Raw genomic sequence first — 19176 nt, forward strand, 5'->3', positions numbered from 1 at the left:
GCAATCTGCCAGTAACAGGCGGGATTTACCCTCCATCTGTATTTATCAGTTACTTTTGACAGTATTCCTGTCGCAGTAGTTATGTAATATTGCTTAGCAGAATAGGTGCTCCCTGGAATACTTCTCTGTATGGATCCAAACTCCACTGCCATGCTTGTGGGCGATGTAGTAGAGTATAGAGTAGTTTGACCTTGTAGGTAAGTGATTGCATCTGGAACCTGGTCCGTGACAAACGGGGCTGTGCTGGAGTTGAATCCTTAAGAAGGGGTTTGTGACCCTACTGGCCTTAGTGTAGATTTGTAAGGCAGCAATTGATTGGGAAAACTTTTTTCAGTGAGTGAGTACCCTGTTTTGCCCTGTATATGCATGCTTAGGGCACAACGCTTGAATAAGTGAACAGGCATACCTAGGAGTAGAACTGAAACACATTTTAACAAAGGAGTTTTAGTATTAAACTTAAAAAAACTATGTTAAAGAAATGTATCTGGTACTTGAACATTGAGCTCTTTAGCACTACAAACTCACCTGCCAAGTTACGTCATGGATAAATGTTACTGATCGCGTCCCTAAGTAATCACGCCTTCCTATCCCAGATTACTTTCAACCGTTTCAAAAATAGAGTAATTCAGAAAATCTCTACCTTTTCTAAAGGTGGATCATGACATCTTTTCATTCTCGCTTTTGAATCGTTAATTGTTAAGACGAACTTTAACTGTTAATATGTAATGAAAAACATTTTGCGTTAACTATGGGATTGACACCACCGCCGATGCTAATGTTGCCCTTCTGTAATTGCGCAGAATACTTGCTGAGGGAGACAGTTGTGCACTATATTCTTTACGGATAACTTTAAGACCTATTTGTAAATGACAACACTGATATTTGTTATTTTTTTTTCCTCCCTAGAGTATAATACGAGTTGTCTTCCATGATAGGAGGTTGCAGTATAGTGAACACCAGCACCTGGAAGGATGGAGATGGAATCGTCCGGGGGACCGGCTTCTTGATTTAGGTAAAGTGAGCAGTGGTATAAGGGAACTGGGTACGATCATGAGTTATTTGTAATTTCCACCTGCACAAATATGATCAGGGAGAAAAATTCAGATCACTATTATATATTGTGCTAGATCGCTATACTGTCCCTGTTATCAAGATAGTTAATTTGAACAGAAGTATCTTGTCCGGCCCACTAGAATTTTTATATCTTCTAAACAAGCGGTTCTTAAACTTTTGTGGAACACCCGTGAAGCACTACTGGAAGCCAGGGACCCCCTGCTAAGCACTTTCTATGATTTGAATCTCAAAACACTACACACAAAAAGCATGAACATCAAACTGATAAACAAGTTATGTAAATTATTTAACTCAAAAACAAAAAATATCTGAATATCGATATTTTCACTTTAATGGATCAGTTGGAGGTTTTTTTAAATCTAGTTTTACTTCTAAAATAGTAAGAAATATGGTAGACTCTAGCATATAACTTACCACTGCTGCTTCAGTTAAAGCCACCAATAGCCCTTACTAGATTCCGTTTGCTGTACTAAATGCTGCTCTCACAAAGCTAAATAATTAAAAAAAAAAATTTTTTGTCGCATATGAAGTTGTCCACAGCAGAATGCCTACATCCCTGACAGGGCCGGCATAGCAAGTCAATATTCAAAGAATAGTTACAGGTGGGAGGGGATGACACAGCAAGCCGGCTACAACCACTACGGGCCGGCCGCGTTAGTTGGAACAGGGAGTCTTGAGGATCCCATATTTCTCTGTCGACATGTGATGTTGGACAACATCTTATGAACAGTAACATTTCCACTCTCGTGTTGTGTGTATTGTAGAATATATTGTGTTTGATATGGCGTATTCTGTGTTTGGGGGTATGGAGCATTGTGTCCAAGTGACCCAGCGTCTCCTATGCGCGGTGTATCGTGCGCTGGATGGGGGACCTTTTTACCTTCAGGTTACTTCACGCCAATGGGGCAGCATTGGGGGGGGAGTAGTGGTGTTGGTGTCAGCAGTGTGTTCCAGTAAATACGTTTGCAGGGGTGCCCATAGATCCCGTGGAAGGGGGTAGGAGTTCTGCATATGTGTGTAATTGTTCCTGGCAGTAGACAAGGTCATGAAGCCAGTACTTAAATTTTGGAGCTCTCCCTCTTTCCTATCTGCAAGCGACCCTCCTTTTAGCTAGCAGCAGTGCGAGGGATGTGTATCTGCGGATTTTAGCAGCTAGGGGTTCGGTGTAGCCTAAAAGCGCGGTCAAGGGATCTTCGGGAATGTGGAGCCCCGTCATTTGGTCCAGCGCGGCAAGTACTTCCTTCCAATAGTGACGAACGGGTGGGCAGTCCCAGGCTGTGTGTTGAAAATCGGCACCCTCACTGCCGCATCGAGCACATTGTCCCGGAATTGCAGGTGGTGTAAGCGCGCTGGTGTGTAGTGTAGACGGTGGACACATTTGTAATGGATAATGCGTAATTTGCTACTGGCTTAGATATCACCCGTCTGTCTACAACAGAAGGACCACTGTTCCTCAGTCAAGGGATGTCCCAGTTCTATTTCCCATGTGGCCTTTCCTAAGGGGGCGCGTATTCTCTGTTTTTATGTACTGTGCGATATAGTAGTGATATTACATGGGTGGGGGCAGTTTGTTGTAGGATGTTGTGCAGGGGGGGCATGATGGGGGGCTCCCGGGGGAAGCAAGGCGTGAGGGCCCTCACATCTTGGTGCAGTCTAATGTAGTAGAAGCACTCTAGGGGGGAAGGGGCCACCGACCCAAAGAATTCGTCACTTGTGCGAAATTTGTTCTTATTGTACAATTGCCCCCAGGTTTGTCTGGACAGTTTACGAAGGAGTTTACGGCAACCCCCTTCTTGCGTGACTGGAATGTCCTGCCTGTTGGCCAGGGGAAGAAGGGGGGGTGGGGGGGGGGGAGTACAGCAGGGAGCTTTGTGTAAGATTCGCTAAGTCTCGCCATGTGCTGGTGGTGCAGTGGACAGTAGTAGAGGCAAGGTGCCGCGGAACTGCGGGGTGCTCAGGTAGGCAGTGCTTGGGATAGGGTTCATGTACCTGTCTTCAATTGCCAGATGTGGCATATAGGGGTGGGGGGGTTCATCCAATAGTAGGCAGATTGGGCCTGGGCGCAGCTAAAATATAATTCCAGGTCTGGTATTTCGAATCCGCCCTCACTGAAGGGATGCGTTGGGGTGTCGCAACGTAGCCTAGCCTGCTTTCCTCCCCAAGTGAGTCGAATGAGTTGGCTTTTGACGGCTGAGAAGAAATGTCTGCTGGGAGCATAGTAGATGTTTATGAGCAAATATAAAAGTTTGGGCAGTATTACCATTTTGATAAGGGCAGCTCTGCCTGCCATGGACAGCGGTAGCGCAATCCACCGCGTGACTTTATCTGTCAGTGAGTTCAGTGCACTTCCATAATTAGCTCTGATGAGGTGTTCTCGGTTGCGCGATATCACTATGCCGAAATAAGTAAGTGTGTCTTCACACCATTTTAGGGGAAAGTCCGGTACAAATTTGGGAGTGGAGTCGGTGAGGGGGTAGATTTGTGATTTCCCCCAATTAATATTTGCTCCAGATAATCGTCCAAAAAGGATGAACAGTCTTAGGATGGGATTCAGCCTATCCTCTGGGTTCCGTAAGTACAGGGTGAGGTCATCTGCATATAAAGAGATTAATATTTGCCTTTGTGGGAAAATTATGGCATGATCACGGAAGTGTTGGCGGATCTTGGCGGCCAAGGGTTCGACAGCCAGGGCGAACAGAAGGAGAGATAGGGGGCACCCTTGTCTGGTCCCTCTGGCTATAGGAGAGAGGGATGACCGTTTACCGTTGACCAATACCGTGGCCTGCAGGTTCGTGTATAGCCGATTTATCCAGGCTAAGAAAGGGAGGGGGAAGCCCATGCGGTGCAATACAAAAGCCAAGTAATCCCATTCCAGGGAGACAAACGCCTTGGTGGCGTCTAAAAAAAAAATGGTGGCTGCATTTTTGTTGGGGTCTATGTCGTGAAGGATCGCGAAGAGGGTGCGCAGATTGTGGGAAGTGCCTCTGGTCGCACAAAACCTGACTGGTCGGGGAGGACCAGCACGGGCATGAGGGGGTTGATGCGGTTAGCAATTCATTTTGATAAAATCTTGGCATCCACATTAATGAGGGACAGGGGCCTGTATGAATCCACCTGCGTGGCCGGTTTTCCCGGTTTGGGCAGGGAGACGACTAGTGCTTCGCGCATTGATTGTGGCAGAATGCCCGTCTCTCGTGCTAATGCCCTTCCCAGTCTTTCTCCTTCGCCATACCGTCGTGCCTGATGGTATTTCCCTCTAAATTTACATTCTCTCTCAGCTGTTTCTTGGTACTCCGTGAGGAGGTCCCGCAGAGCTCTATGTTCAGGGGTAGGCGAGGTTTGGAGGGTGAGTTCCACCTGCTTAATGCTTTGCTCTAACTTCCGCAACGTGTTGCAGATATCTTTCAAGACTCCCCTGCTCGTGGCTATGCATATGCCACGGATGGTGACCTTAAAGGCCTCCCACACCGTAGTATAATGAGTGATCGTTTCGAGGGAAGAAATCTGATATTTCTTGCTCGAGTTAGTCTTTGAAGACAGGGTCTAGTAACGATTGTGGGTTGAGGCGCCAAGAGATGTAAGGCGGGTCTTCATGTGGTGGCGTAAGAGAAAGAAGTACGGGCGAATGGTCCGAATATGTGCGGGGGAGGTGGGAAGCGTGCTGTAGCCAGGTCGCCAGTCCTCTGTCTATTAGCCAGCTGTCTATGCGCGACCAGGTGGAATGGGCAGTGGAGTAACACGTCCCTTCCCTGGTTAACGGGTGAAGGGTCCTCCAGGCGTCCACGATGTCATGTTCCTCCACAATGTCTTTTAGAGTCGTCTGCGCGTTAGTATAATGGTGAGTTTGTGGGTGCGATCTGTCAAAGGCTGGGTTTATGGTCACATTGAAGTCCACACCCCATAGAAGGTGTGTAGAGCCTATGTCCATTATTTTGCCCGACAGGATACAAAAAAATTCCGGATTGTCCGTGTTAGGTCCATAGCAAGAAACAAGGGTAATGGATTGTGCAGATAATCTACCCCAGAGAATGCTGTAGCGGCCCTGTGGGTCCCCATAAGAGCCAATGGGGGTGTATGGAAACGTGCGTTTCACCAAGATGAGGGTGAACCGGGCATATGAGGAGTAGGACGAGAAGCACTTACTGGTAGCCCAGCGGGCCACGAATGTAGGGGATGGATGGGATGGGGAGCAAGGTGTGTTTCTTGGAGCATGGCACAGTGAATGTTGTGACGTTCTAGACGCTTGCGGGGGTCCCCCAACCCGCGCACATTCCAGGTCAAGAAGTTATATTAAAGGGAGACGGTGTGACTCCATTATCTCTGTATATTCTATTCGGATGAAGAGTATCTGGTAGGTATTCAGGGTTTTCAGTGCAGGCATGTGTGTATGGAGTGGAGAAAGAGATAGGCAGTGAATGTGGTTGGGGGGTGTGGCCCGATTTACAGAAGAGAGCCGCGAGATAAACATCCTTTCTCTTTCTGTGCCCAAGGTTACACAAATAATCAGGCTGAGAACGTGGCTCGCTCAAGGCCACGTGCAGTAATGCCACATCTCCTTGTCATACGAGCCCCATAATGAATTGTTGTGTGAGGAATTAGTCGATTGGTCGATTGCAGCGCGAGCGAGCAGGAAGGCGGGAAGCGGGGAAGACGCCAAACTGCTTACCAGCATCGCCGCGGAGCCGTGGAGCCTTTCTCTGGTTGCCGCACTTGAGTCTTTTTCTGGTTGAGTCGCGGCGCCTCTGCTGATTCCACCGGAAGCGCGGAACCCTCTCCCGACCCAGCTCTTGGTCCCGCCGGTGCCGCTCCTTCCGCTCCGTTCAGCGGTGGCTGGGTGGTGCCGAGTGTGTGAAGGAGGCGGGAGGTCAGGTAGCTGGTTCCGGCAGGCTTCTTCTCTGTAGCGGCGGACAGCAAGTGGCATCGATCCGGAGGAGGATCCTGAGGAGCAGGATCAGGTGGTGAGCAGCAACTGGAGCAACTGGAGCAACCGGAGCAAGTGGACCAAGTGGACCTGGAATCACAAAAAAAAAAAAAAAAATTAAAACAACATAATATTGAAGGCGGTGGAAAGCTACAAGATCACCAAGGAGCTCTGCAAGGCAGGATTCAGACTAAACGCTCACCACAGAAATACCAACATCAAGCAGGCAAGTGATTAAACAAGAGTCTTTCCTGGATTTGAAGTTTTTGTGGGGTGTTGTGCTCTTCTTGGGGAGACTTTGGAAAGCATATTCACGAGTGGCAGGCTCCTTACCTGAACATCGCTGGGGAGCTTGAGGGGTCAGACGCTATCTTCCTTGTGTTGGGGCGGTCGCTGTCTTCTTCTTACCGCCGCTGTTGCTGCAGACTTGCCGCCACACGTTGGGAGTACAGGACCACGGCTCCCAGGATTCTAAGTGACTCCGCCCCCACCCGGCTGCACGTACGCGCCCGGAGGCGCTAAATTCAAACGGCTCCCTCTGCGTCGCGGGACGCGCGCGGGCTAAGCCCGGGCAAAGGGCAGGCCCTCTGAGGCCTGAGGAGGCCGGCCGGGAGCATCACTCTGTCCTGTGTGAGGGACTTACATTGAACACCAAACCACTGACTAACCATGGCCGCGAGCCACGATTCTACGACACCGAGAAAGATAGGGGGGCCTACGAAAGGTACATTGGACCGCTATTTCAGTAAGGTCTCTATGGATGGTGGGAGGGAAGATTCTTTAGCAGAGCGAAGGGCCGAGCATCGCCAGTCCGTGGAATATATGAAGAATAGGCCACTTATAGATTTGTCTCAACAAGCTACTTTGTCGGATATTAGCCCCTATATTGAAAGCGATGACTTGCTTTCTACTGATAATGTTCCCGTACTCTTGCGGGAGTTATCTTCCCGAAGTCCTCCGTCTAGTGCGCACGACATTTTGCACGCAAATTTTACCCCCCCCACGCTATTCCCTTCTTGGAAATAGATGAGATAGTTAATCCTTCCTTGCCAAAAGCGGTGATTACGAAAAAGAAGACTAGGAAATCATTGCCGTCTAAAGCTTTTGGTCCACCACTTGCTAAAAGGAGGAAAAAGGGGGGAGACCTATATAGATCTAGGACTAGCCACTCTGATTTTGGGAAAAAAACTATTACTACTAATCTAGTAGCTTCTACTTTAAAGGCCCCCATTGTTAATGTACATACCCCAAAGGTTGCCTCTAATTTAGTTCCGATATCAGTGGAATCGGCCACTACTTCACACTGTTCCTCAAAGGAAAAACAGTCTATTGACCCTTTGCTTAATATTGAACATCTTATAAGGTCATTCATCTTACTAATTATAGAGAGGCTAAAGAGGGTCGAAGAGAAGTTACGGAACTTAGAGTTGGCCGTTTGTAATAAAGCTGGGCAGGCCAAGGACCTAGTGGCCCTGGCCCATTCTTCTATACCCACTTTCCCTACCTCCATTCCTACTCCATGTGAATGCTTATCCATAGTTAATACGACCCTAGGTCCCAGCCAACAGAAGCATATATCCTCTATACCAGCAAGGCAAATGGTTCCTCCTGCTGTCAGCAAAACATACAGGGCTGAAGAAAACCAGGGTGCACGAATTATGGGTGTCGAGAGGAGCTCCAGCACTGTTAAGGTCATAAAATGTATGGAGCCTCAAGTTGAATTACCACCGGAATCTGTTCCCTATGTAGTCGTACTAGTAGGAGTCCCTAAACTACCAGATGGCAAGAGGGAAGGGTTCTCTCAGCTTAAAAATTAATCAGTATACTGGTTGAGTCAGAATCGTCCCCTTCCCTATAATAATAACTATATTAATGGTGAGATTCTCCATGTTCGTTGACTCTCTTGGCTGGGTAGTAGGGTGAAGGATATCGAAGGGGACGTAATTGTTATAAATTTTAGAGATCCCAATGCTGTTAGACACATCCTAAATTGGCCAGCTGGGAATCCTGGTAATTCCATTGTCCCTTTTGAACTTACTTATTTTTACCCTAGAACCCAAGGGACTAGAGTTGGGTACCTTAACCAACGTGCACCTCCTAAAGTTGGTCACGCATCTCTGGAACCAAACTTTATTCCAACGATATCAGTCAATGCCCCAAGGTGGGACATTGTACCGCCTAGGAGTTTCGGTAGTAGAAACAGGAGGATGGATCACTTGTTACCATTCACGCCGTTTGAAGCTGTAAACAGATATGAAGCTCTTTCTGGCCTCGACGGATGTGATTGACATATGTGGTCACCAACCAATTCATCCCCTGCTATTGCCCAACTCAATCCTATTGATATTTGTAGTTTACTGGATATTGGCAATCCCGATCCAATCGAACGATCTGGACCACGTATGGGGACTTTGACCTTAGAACCTTCTGTAGAATCTCCTCCATTTACTTTACCCATTTCTTGCTCTCCTGTAAATTCCATTCCTGTTCAAGGGATTGGTGTTGGGTTTCCCACATTGATCAATTCTAAAAACCCCTTGGACACCCTATTACCCAAGAATACTATGGTTGCTGACCACGTTAAAATCCTTTCGTGGAATGTGGCGGGCCTTAAGAACAAACTTCCTTTGGCAGAATGGGGTGCGTTTATTGCCACATTTGATATATGTCTGTTCCAGGAAACTTGGATGCTTAATGAGAGTGCGGCTCCGGGCTTCGCAACATATGATATTCCGGCAAGCGCAAGCAACAGGGCAGACCCTCGGGTGGCCTGTCTATTTGGGTTGGTACATGTCTAGGTGTGAAGGCAATGGAAATCCAAACAAATTCTCGGGATGTACAACTCGTCCTGTTGGATCCAGTAAATGGCCCAAATATTGCCTTGATAAATGTCTATGTAAGACCAAACAAGCGGGGCCTTGAATCTGAGACCATTGCCGACTTGTCCAAACTCATACAGCCACTTGACCCGTCCACTGTGATAATACTGGGTGGAGACTTCAATTGCCACTTTGAACCTCTTTGGGACCCAAATGTAGGAGATGCAGATGAAGTGGATCTATATTGGAATATTCCAGACCCGCTGATGCCGTTGGTCAAAGCCTGGACCCCTTTTGTTTTGCAATTGCAGTCGCTTGCTCTAACAGTATCCCTACGAGCCTGCAATGGCAGGGTGAAACCAGACAGACCGGGGAAGGCAACATTTAACAGACCTAACCATACTTCAATTATTGATTATATCTTCATTGAAGCTAGGCATTGGGACAGGCTTTATGAATTTGTGGTCATTGAGAGGTTTGATAGTGACCACAATGCTCTAGTCCTGACCCTTAAACCGGGGAGCTTTGGCCTAAAAAATCCTTCCTCGGATATAAACAAAGTAACTAGCCCATTGATTCTCACAAATTGTAGAAGGAGGGTCAAATGGCCTCAACTAATAATGTCTGATAGCAAACTTGCGGAAATTTATAAAATTATCATACCATTTCTTATAGAAATGGGGAGAATTGGCCCTAGGGACAGCTCATGTGATATACACGGCCAACTGGTTATGGCCCTAAAGGACATTTTGTTTCCGTCCAAAAAGGTAACCCAGTCTCGGACCACAATTGTACGGTGGTTTAATATGTCCTGTCGCATGGCCAAAAAGGCTTTGTTACTGGCCATAAAAACCAACGACAGAGAAGTCATTAGAGTAAACCGCTCCCTGTACAAAAAAGCAATTAGCGATGCGAAGAAGGAAAGGGAGGCTGCAGTGTGGGAAGAGCTGGGGTTTGCACTTAGTCAACAATGATGCCAAATCATTTTGGTCCATTGTAGCAACTGGAGATGGTGGGCAACACCTTGCTCCTGTACCTAATATTGCCTCCTCAATCTGGGAAAATCACTTTGGTGACCTATATGGTATGCCTGATCATGATGGCTTAATCGATGGCTCCCCTGAACCTTTGCCACCATTTGGATGCTGTGCTCCTTCTGATCTTTTTACTCTGATTGAGGTAGAAAAAGCGATAGGAAAAATGCTCCCTAACAAGGCTCCCGGCCTTGATAAACTGCCCGGTGATTTGTTCAGGGCACAACCAAAGATATGGGCCCCCTATTTGGTTACTTTATTTAACTGTATCTTACAGGGGGACAATGTGCCCCCAACTTGGCTTGGAGCCGAAATTGTGCCTATCCTAAAAAAGGGCTGCCCTTTGACTCCCTCTAATTATAGGCCCATTAGTCTAATTGATACCTCCCAAAAACTTATGGGGAGGATTCTGTTGGACAGGGTCTTGGGGTGGATTGAAGAGAAAGGAATTTTGTCTACTTTTCAGGCAGGCTTTAGGGCTGGTATTTTTACTGTCGATCAGATTTTTCGCCTGCAGGTCTTGTACTGGAAAACAGCCAAGGTCGAGGGTGGCAGCCTCTACCTTGTGTTTGTGGACCTGCGGGCAGCTTTTGATTTAGTCCCAAGAGCCAAATTGTGGCAGGTCCTAGCAGACTTGGGTCTTCCGCATTATCTACTAGCCGTCCTACGTAGGCTTCATGAAAACAATTTTGCCCAGGTGAGATATGGCAAGTATGGTGAGCTCACTGATCGTTTTCCTGTCCACAAAGGTGTTCGCCAAGGGTGCGTGTTGGCTCCCACACTTTTCAGTCTTTATATTAATGGTCTTGTGGACCATCTGAATTGTGTGGCAAACAATGATGCTCCAAAATTGGTAACAGGTCGAGTGCCCGCTCTGATGTTTGCGGACGACACTTTGTTGTTGTCTAGAACATCATCGGGCATTCAAAAAACACTTGATGGCTTTGTTAATTTTTGCGATCAGCGGGGATTGGAAATCAATTTGGGGAAAACAAAATTTATGATTTTCAACCCCCCTAAACGGGTACGCCCAAATCCAGCTTTATTTGGCATCCCCCTTGAAAGGGTTAAAACCTTTGTTTACCTGGGCCTTATCCTAACTGAGAATTTTATCTGGAATAAGCAGATAGCCAAGTCGACGCTTAAGCTTTCCCAGTTGGCGGGGGGCCTAAATAAAGTTTTTAAAAGATCGAGCTATAAACCAGTATCTCCTGCTTTGGAGATTTTTTGTCGGCAGGCCAGAGCAGCTGTAATTTATGGGGCAGATTTGTGGGGACATAAGCAATTAGAGACCCTCACTAAGGTTGAGCAGTCGTTTTTAAGAATACTCGTGGGGCTCCCCTCTAGCACGCCTTTGATTCCCCTGAGACTTGATCTTGGTTTAGTCTCAATTGAGGAGATTGTAAGTGCCAGACCAATCCTCTATTGGAAAAGGTTGTGGTCGGTTCCTGAGCTGGCCTCATATAGAGCTGAATTTGTCGAAATCTGGCCTCTCCTCAAATCTAAACAGATCCCTTGGCTCCAACATATTAAAGCAGCTAGTGTCTCTCTAAGACTCCCGGAACTTTGGGTAACCCCGGAAAATTTCTGTGCCGGGCTAACTAAGAAAGAACTTTCTTCACTGATATGTACAAGGAACTCTCAAACACTTTTGAGCTCCACAACAGCGGGCAGGTTGACTTCGGAGTTCCTCTCAGTTAAATCTGATTCAAAATTTGAGGAAGTCATGGATCAAATTGAACCCCCGCTTGCACGAAAATTATACATTCAGTTAAGACACGGTACCCTACCGGTTAGATCCTTTTCAGCTAAGTGGCAGACGCAGAATCAGGAAACTTGCCCTGCATGCAACTATAAAATGGAAACTGTTTCACACGTGCTGTTCTTCTGCCCTGCCTACTCTGTAATTAGAAAATGTTGGCTGATTCCCATTTGTAGGAATTTGGGATTTCGTCATTTTAATCAGGCTGCTTGGTCTTTAATATACGACACTCACCCCCCTATTGTTTTTTCAGTATCTCGCTACTTGCATGGCATGTGGCGAAGGAGACGAACTTTTTTAAATTAATTTTCGTACCTATTCCTCTTTCATGATAACTTGTTGTTTAATTCCTTTTTAAAATTGTTATGCTTATTTATTGTCTTATTGTGTTTGTTGATGTACCTATGTGCACTTTTATGGTCTCACGGCCGAAATAAAGTTCTCACTGACTGACTGGCATTGAGATGCAACATAAAAACTTTCCCCAGTCCCTCCCCCCTCCCACAGCAGTGACTCAAACTCACGGTGTCCCGACCCTCACCCCCCCCTCCCAAAAAACCCCAGTTCCTCCACCCCAACAGGGGGCGATGGGCTCAACAAATTACCCATTTACGATAGGAGGTTCTTAGGGTTTGCCTGTTGGGTAGTTTCTTGAGGGCGGCCAGTCTCTTCTCGATTAAACGAGGGTGCTCGGGCGGTATTGTGTATTTTCATCTCGCCGTTTTGTGAAGAATTGCTCTGTATTTAGCTATTTCTACAGGCAGGGTGCCGTTCCCCCCCACACAATGTCTTGTTCAAATACATCAACTGCGGGATGGCTGATCGGAAGACAACTGGAGAGTTCTAGCAGAGGACACCCACTTCAAACAAGCAGAGCAGAGTGGCGGCAAGAGTGTCTTGTAGCCTGGTGTCGTTGACGATAGTCTAGAGGCCGTCCTTGCCCTGTGTTTATGTACATATTCCTCCATGGTCTCTCAGACTTATCTGCGGAGCATGTGTGTGGGATTCTGCGTGTCTTCCATTCCGTGGGATATAGGCGGGAAGGTGTGGGACAGGTCAACATCCTTATATCTGGTGGGGTATAAGCACATGCCTTGGGGCTTGATGTATCGCGTGATAGAGGTGGGTTCCATCTTTGACATCAGACGCGTTTCCCCCACCTTCGGGGTGGTGCGTATGGGACAATGGGCCTGTAGGTATTTTGGGCAGGGATTTGAGGAAGTCCTGAGCATGTTGCGGGTTCGTGAAGAAACGGTGTTTTCCCAAATGTGTTACCTTAAGGCAGGCCGGGATAGCATAGCATAGCATAGGGGATGTTTAGTTGTTGCAGTTTTTTCTTTACCTGTAGAAATTTACGACGTTGATCTTGAACGGCCATGGTGAAGTCAGGATATATTGATATCTCTATTCCCTCATGCTTCAGTTGACCTTTCTCCCTGGAGAGGCGAAGGGCAGTGTCTCTATCCCGATAGTTAAGTAGCTTGGCTATTATGGGCCTGGGAGGGGCCCCAGGGGCTGGTCGGTTCGCCAACGAGCAGTACACTCTCCCGACGATGAGGACCTGCGAAAAAACCTCTCTCCCGAACAGTGCAATGAGAAGGCACTCTACATTTTCCTCTATATTCCCGGTGGCTGTTGATTCCGGTATTCAGAGAATTCTAAGGTTGTTCCTCCTCGAGCGGGATTCCAAATCCTCGTTTTGGCCGCTATCACTTTCAGGACCTTCTCCATTTCGAGAGTACGGTTGGTGGTAGTGTTGGTTGTGTCCTCCAGGTCAGAAATTCTTCGTTCTGCTTCCACGAGGCGGTCGTCTTGTTTCTCTACCCTGTGCGTGAGTCCATCCAGGCTGGCATTCATGGAATCCATTTTAGATTCGATAGAGGTTAAGCTCGAATACATCACCAGAAGTATTTCCTTGAGATCTGCGGTGGAGGTGGATGGAGCATCTTGTTGGTCTTCGTCAGGTTCCGTCTGGGATCGGGTCAACTTGCGGGCATCAAAGGTGAGTTTTGGCTGCCGCCCGTTCGGCTTCCCCATGTCTGCCGAGTGGGGGGGAGGAGGGGAGGGGCGGTGGAGCAGTCTTATTATGGAGGAGTGCCCAGCGCAAGTTGGTTGCGTCTCGTGTCCCACTTCGCTGGACGCCGTCTCAATGTGCGAGGGATTGGTGGTGATGGGGGGCCGGCAGCACTTGAAAATAAATAATTCCCTTGTGTTATGTGCAGAGGTCCTAAGATTGTAGATCCGGTATCAGGGAGTCGCAGTCGCCCACGTAGGCCTCACCCAAGACCCTTTTCTGTCTGGGCGTTGTCATCGGAAGGTGCTGAGTGTGTGGAGGAGCAGTGTTGAACAGGGTTCCCATGCAGGTGTAGGCCTCTGGAGGGTTTGCGTGACTTCGTTTTTGTTCTCTGTGCACCCGGGCTCTAGAGCTATGGGGACCACCGGCGTGGCGGGCGTGGAGCACCAAATTGCCCTGATCAGCGTCAATCCACGAGCGTGTAGGCCACTGTGGGGGACCGCCAGATCCCGTGGGTGAGGGCGATATGTCCCTTTCTGTATTCGTCCTCGGTGTTCGGGGGGGGGAGCAGGGCCCAGTCCAGTGCTCCCTGGGCGTGCTTAAGGTGGTGGGGTGAAGTGAGGCCTGGGGGCAGGCCGTGGCCCCGGGGAGCAAATCTCCACCAGCCCCGCGATATCAGGGTCAGTCTTCCCCCTACGGCCAAAGAGTGGGGAGGCCGCAATGTAAGCCGGGCTACCGGAGCGCAAGTATGGTAGTCTCCTACCTTGTTGGTGGCGGCAAGGATGTCGCGGGTGCACTCCGCACCCGCCTTGGTCCTCCAGCAGCATTGTGCGGCCACAGGAGCTCTCGCCCGGAACTGGCAGCATCCCGTGACCCTTGCGGGTCAGAGTGTGTGCTGCGGGCAGGGGGATCGCACAGGCCTCCCAGCGGTCTTGTAGCTGATGGCAGAGAGAGGCAGCCTCCTCGCGGTCTGCTCCCGCCCCGGGTCCCTCCAGTCGCTGATGCAGGCCCACAGCTATCCATATTCCGCCGCCCACTCAGATCGCAGCAGGCCACAGAGCCGAGTTGGTAGTCCTCGGGCCTCGCCCCCACAGGCAGCGATGGCGGTCTCCGCAACCCGCCACAGAGCAGGTAGGAAGCAGGCAGCGGTAAATTCTGCACAGCGGAGGGGGGGTCGGTGGTTTTCTCTGCCACGGGAGCGACGAGTCCCCGCCCCAGGCACGGCAGCGATTCAGCACGGCTGCAGGGGGATTAAGCCACCATCTTGCCTGCTCTACCGGACAGCCAGCAAGTCCACTTTTCTACGGTTACAGGCAGGAACGGCCGCAGCAAGGCAGTGCAGCGGATTCTCCAGAGTGTCAGCAATAAGATGCAGTCTTTTTCACATGAATACTTCGGGAGATGAAAAGGATTTTGTTCGGATGGAAGCCCGAGCAGCAAGAGCCATCTTGCTTGGCGCCCTCTAGCGTCCCCCCTAAATAATCACAATTTAATTTTTAGCTTCCAATTTTAAATCTCTTCACATATATAGATTTTTTTAAACTTTAAATTTTGCATTTTTATGTGTATCTATACTTTCTTAATCTACTAATATTATTTAATTTTATAAACCGCTGCAGATCCCCCAAGTTTGCGTTGTGTTAAGAACCTATGGCTTACACCCAACGATATCAAATTCTAGCTGCTCCCCGTTCAGGGGTCTCTAGTACAGCATCCAGGATTAGATACGTTTTCAAAGGTCCAGAGCTGACTTGGCTGCACAAAAAAAGACTTTGGCCTTATGGATGAACATCAGCGTCCTCAAACTTAACGTAGCAAAAGCTAAGCTGCTTCTGATTGATCAAGTGAGGCGTTTTTGGTTAAAAACATTTGTCCCCAAACTCCTGAACTTTTGGACATGATCATCATTTATACCAGCCCTACAATATATAAATAAAAGGCACCATAGGGAATCTGTGGCTTGCTTATTAAGTTCAGGCAAGATTACTAATATTTTACTTCAACCTCAGATGGCCCATTTGCAGCTGGTACAAAATGAAGCGGCAAGGTAGCCTTCAGTCACTCTAACCTTGATTCAGAAGTGCTGAACCTCTTTCACTTGCTGCTGATAGAATGGCAGGTTATCTTTAAATTGGCATTCATGCTAGAGGGTTATGACCCCATACCATCCAAACCGCAGCCTTAGATCAAGTAAAGTTAGTATTCTGTGTTTCTCTCCTCGATGGAAAGGAGAGGGGCTTTTTTGTGCTCTGAGACCACAGATTTGGATTTTTTTTTTTACCAACTGATGGGAGAGGACAATACCATGATGTTGAGCTTATCAAAAACTATTGCAGTGTGACTAGTTACTTCGTAAGTATTGCAATCTGTATTGCTTAATTTGTAAAAGAAAAACAAACAAACAAATAAAAGAATAGGTGCCACATCAGGAGGCCACTGCAGCCTGCACCACCGAATCACACTCCTACAGGAGTGACAATTCATACTATTCTAGGCACCCAAAACTATAAGAACGACTTGATCTGCATGTATTAGTTGTTTTTAATGTATATTGAACTGATAAACAACTGTAGTTCTCATCTCCGAATTACACAAACAGCGCCACCATGTGGCAGGCTGTCATAAGTGACGGTGATGACAATTAAGTGCCGGTGCTGAGCACCGGAAACCACCGGCTCAAATTAGGCACTGGCGATCTAAGAGAAGGACATTTTATTTATTTTGAAGGTTTTATATAGCGGGAACATGACCCTTGCAGGTATCAGAGCGCTTTACAAGTGAGGTAATTAAACAAAAGAGACAATGTATAAAAGAAACATAGTATTTCGAAATAATGTCTTATGTTCCAGCTGGATGTTCTAAGAGTCCGATTCAATGTTCAAGTAAATTTCGTCATGAGAAGAGATTTGACTTCTTTTTTGAAGGAGGCAGTTGAGGGGTTAAGTCTGGTTTCTGGGGGTAGTGCATTCCAAATCCTTGGAGCAATACCAGAGTAGGCGCAATTATATGTTTTCTACTTGGCAAATCTTTGAGGCTTTAGAAGAAGATTGCTGGCGCTCCTGGATGATCTGTTTCCACACGAAAGCTCCAGTTTCTGGGCCAGATACCTTGGGGTGTTGTGATGTATGTCTTTATACGTCATGCAGGTGATTTTTAATTGCATTTTTGCTTCGAAGGGTAGCCAATTGAGCTCTTTGAAGTCAGGGAGATGTGGCTATTTCTTTTGGAACCTGTGATGAGCCTGGCCGCTGAGTTGAGTGATGCTCTTAGGGGGGCAGTTGTAGATCTAGGGAGTCCACAGAGAGTTGCACTGCCATATTCTAGTCTGGGAATTACTAGTGCTTGGACTGCCAGCTTGAAGTCATTTACTGGGAGGAAGGGTTTTAATTTTCTCAGTGTTCATCTGAAAGCTTGCTCCTTTTGCTGCGTGCGGCACTGATGTGTTTATGCATGTTTAAGTTACTGTCCAGAGTTACTTCCAATGATTTTGCTGAATCGATTATAAGAGGTTGGCAGTTGAACGTTGTAAGTTGTTTAAGCCATTCGTGTGTGGTGGCTGGTTGGTTAGGTGGGGTGATTAGTAGGAATTCAGTTTTGAGGGCGTTTAGTTTGAGGTGGTTTTCAGTCAACCATGATTGCGTTTTTTGTAAAGTTAGATTGAGAGAATAGATGTCATCCGGAGAATTTATCTTTAAGTATAGTTGCGCGTCGTCTGCGTACATGTGAAAGTGGATATTTGATGAGTCGAGAATCTCAGTGAGCGGCTCCATGAATAGGTTAAACAGTGTAGGTGAGAGGGAGGAGCCCTGTGGGACTCCTAATGTGACTGGGAAGGTCGTGGACAGGAATTGGTTGACCTTAAACCTTTGGGATCTATTCCGGAGGAAAGAGGTAAACCAATTTAGTACTGACCCTGATGAGCCCAATCTGTATTGCAAGAGATCTAAAAGATTATCATGTTTGACGGTGTCAAAGGCCGAAGATAAGTCAAGCAGGATAAGCAGGCAGGTTTCGTTCTGGTCTAGGATTCTTAGTGCGTCATCTACTATGTGGGTCATAGCCGATTCAGTACTATGCCCTGCCCGGGCGCCAGATTGGAATTTATTGAGCAGGTGGAAATTGGTGATGTGGTTGTCTTAACTGGCTGAGAACAAATTTTTCTAGGAGTTTAGCCAGAGTTGGGATGTTGGAAATTGGTCGGTAGTTATTTGGGTCCGTGGGGTCCACCCCGTTGTTTTTTTTAGGAGGGGGGAAACTTGTCCTGATTGAGAATTTCAGAAATAATTCCTTAGACTAAGGAGGCATTGATAATCTTTGTCCAAAGTGGCAATAGCGCCTGTATGAGATCTTTGAGGTAGTTTGCAGGAAGGGGGTCTGAGAAGTGGTTGGAGGGGTTCAAGGACGTGAGTGCTTTTAGAATTGCTTCTTCGCTATAGGTTGTGAAGGTGGCCCAGGAGGCGTTATTTTTGAGGGCGAGCTTAGATGAGCAGGTGATTGGGGTTGCTAGAATGTGAGATGACGAGTCCTTCTGAGTGTTAGACTGAGCTAATGAGGCCTTAAGTAGGTCCGTTTTCAGGAGTTCCGTTTTTGTTCTTCGCAGCTGGGTGGTGTACATTGTCCAGCTTGGGGAGGGCGAGCTAAGCCACTAGACTGAGTTTTGACTAGTTCAAAATAGTTTTTTGCGTCCGTTCTTGGCTTGATCTAGCTGATTTTTGAAAAACTTTGCTTTTGAGTGTCTGATCTTTCTATAGTATGAGTTTCTGGTGGATCTGAGCAGTTTGAGGTGATCCGTGGATGACAATGACCTCCATCGCCTTTCAGCTAATCTAAGGGCTCACCTGTCCTCGTTGAGTCTGCCATCATACCAAGGTTTAGAGTCTTTTGTGGAGATCCTCTTCAGTTGTATAGGCACGTTGTATCTAAAATCGAGGACATAGAGTTAAAGTAGTGTTGTGTCAAAGCTTGAACATCAGTTAGGTCTTCCGGGGGGGAGCAGGAGGGGGACACTGGCGGATATGGATAGGTCTGTGAGGGTTTTTGTTAGATTCCTCTTCCATATTTTAGGTCTTCAAAAGGTTGTACTGAGCATAGTTTAACTGATTCCTTGATGAAGAAGGCGATGGCATGATGATTAGACCAGTCACATGGGAGGATTGTGCTAAGCTGGATAGCTTCTGGGTTGGCAATAACCAAGTCAAGGGTTGAACTTTGACATGTGTGGGGCTATTGCAGATTTGGTTGAGGTCAAGGACCGGAACGAATGTTTTGAGGCTATTTACTGCCGGGTCGTTCAAGTGGAGATTGAAATCGCCAAAGAATATTTGGGTATTATGTTGACCAGTATGATTGGTCATGATATCCATGAATTTCTCGATGAAGGTGATGTTATCGCCTGTGGGGTGGTAGAATATGTGCAGTGAACAGATTGGTCTGTTATTACTTGTGATATCTAAGTAGAGGTATTCACATGAAGATAGATCCAGTGAAGGTGAGCTGTTCACTGAGAGATTGTTCCGGTGAATGCAGGCAATGCCGCCTCCTAGTCTATCAGG

General features: G+C 47.3%; 1 protein-coding gene across 7 annotated transcripts in view; it reads left to right on the forward strand.

Moving 5' to 3' along the window:
• The window catches only part of UBP1 (upstream binding protein 1), a 533655-nt gene that overhangs the window by 200821 nt on the left and 313658 nt on the right, over positions 1-19176 (forward strand). For all 7 annotated transcript variants that reach the window (XM_085607613.1, XM_085607611.1, XM_085607612.1 and 4 more), the window contains exon 4: positions 907-1012. In XM_085607613.1, the coding sequence (XP_085463739.1) occupies positions 907-1012 (106 nt within the window). The remainder of the gene's footprint in view (positions 1-906; positions 1013-19176) is intronic.

The sequence above is a fragment of the Triturus cristatus genome, chromosome 5_2 (assembly GCF_964204655.1).
Source record: "Triturus cristatus chromosome 5_2, aTriCri1.1, whole genome shotgun sequence".
Classification (NCBI taxonomy): Eukaryota; Metazoa; Chordata; class Amphibia; order Caudata; family Salamandridae; genus Triturus; species Triturus cristatus.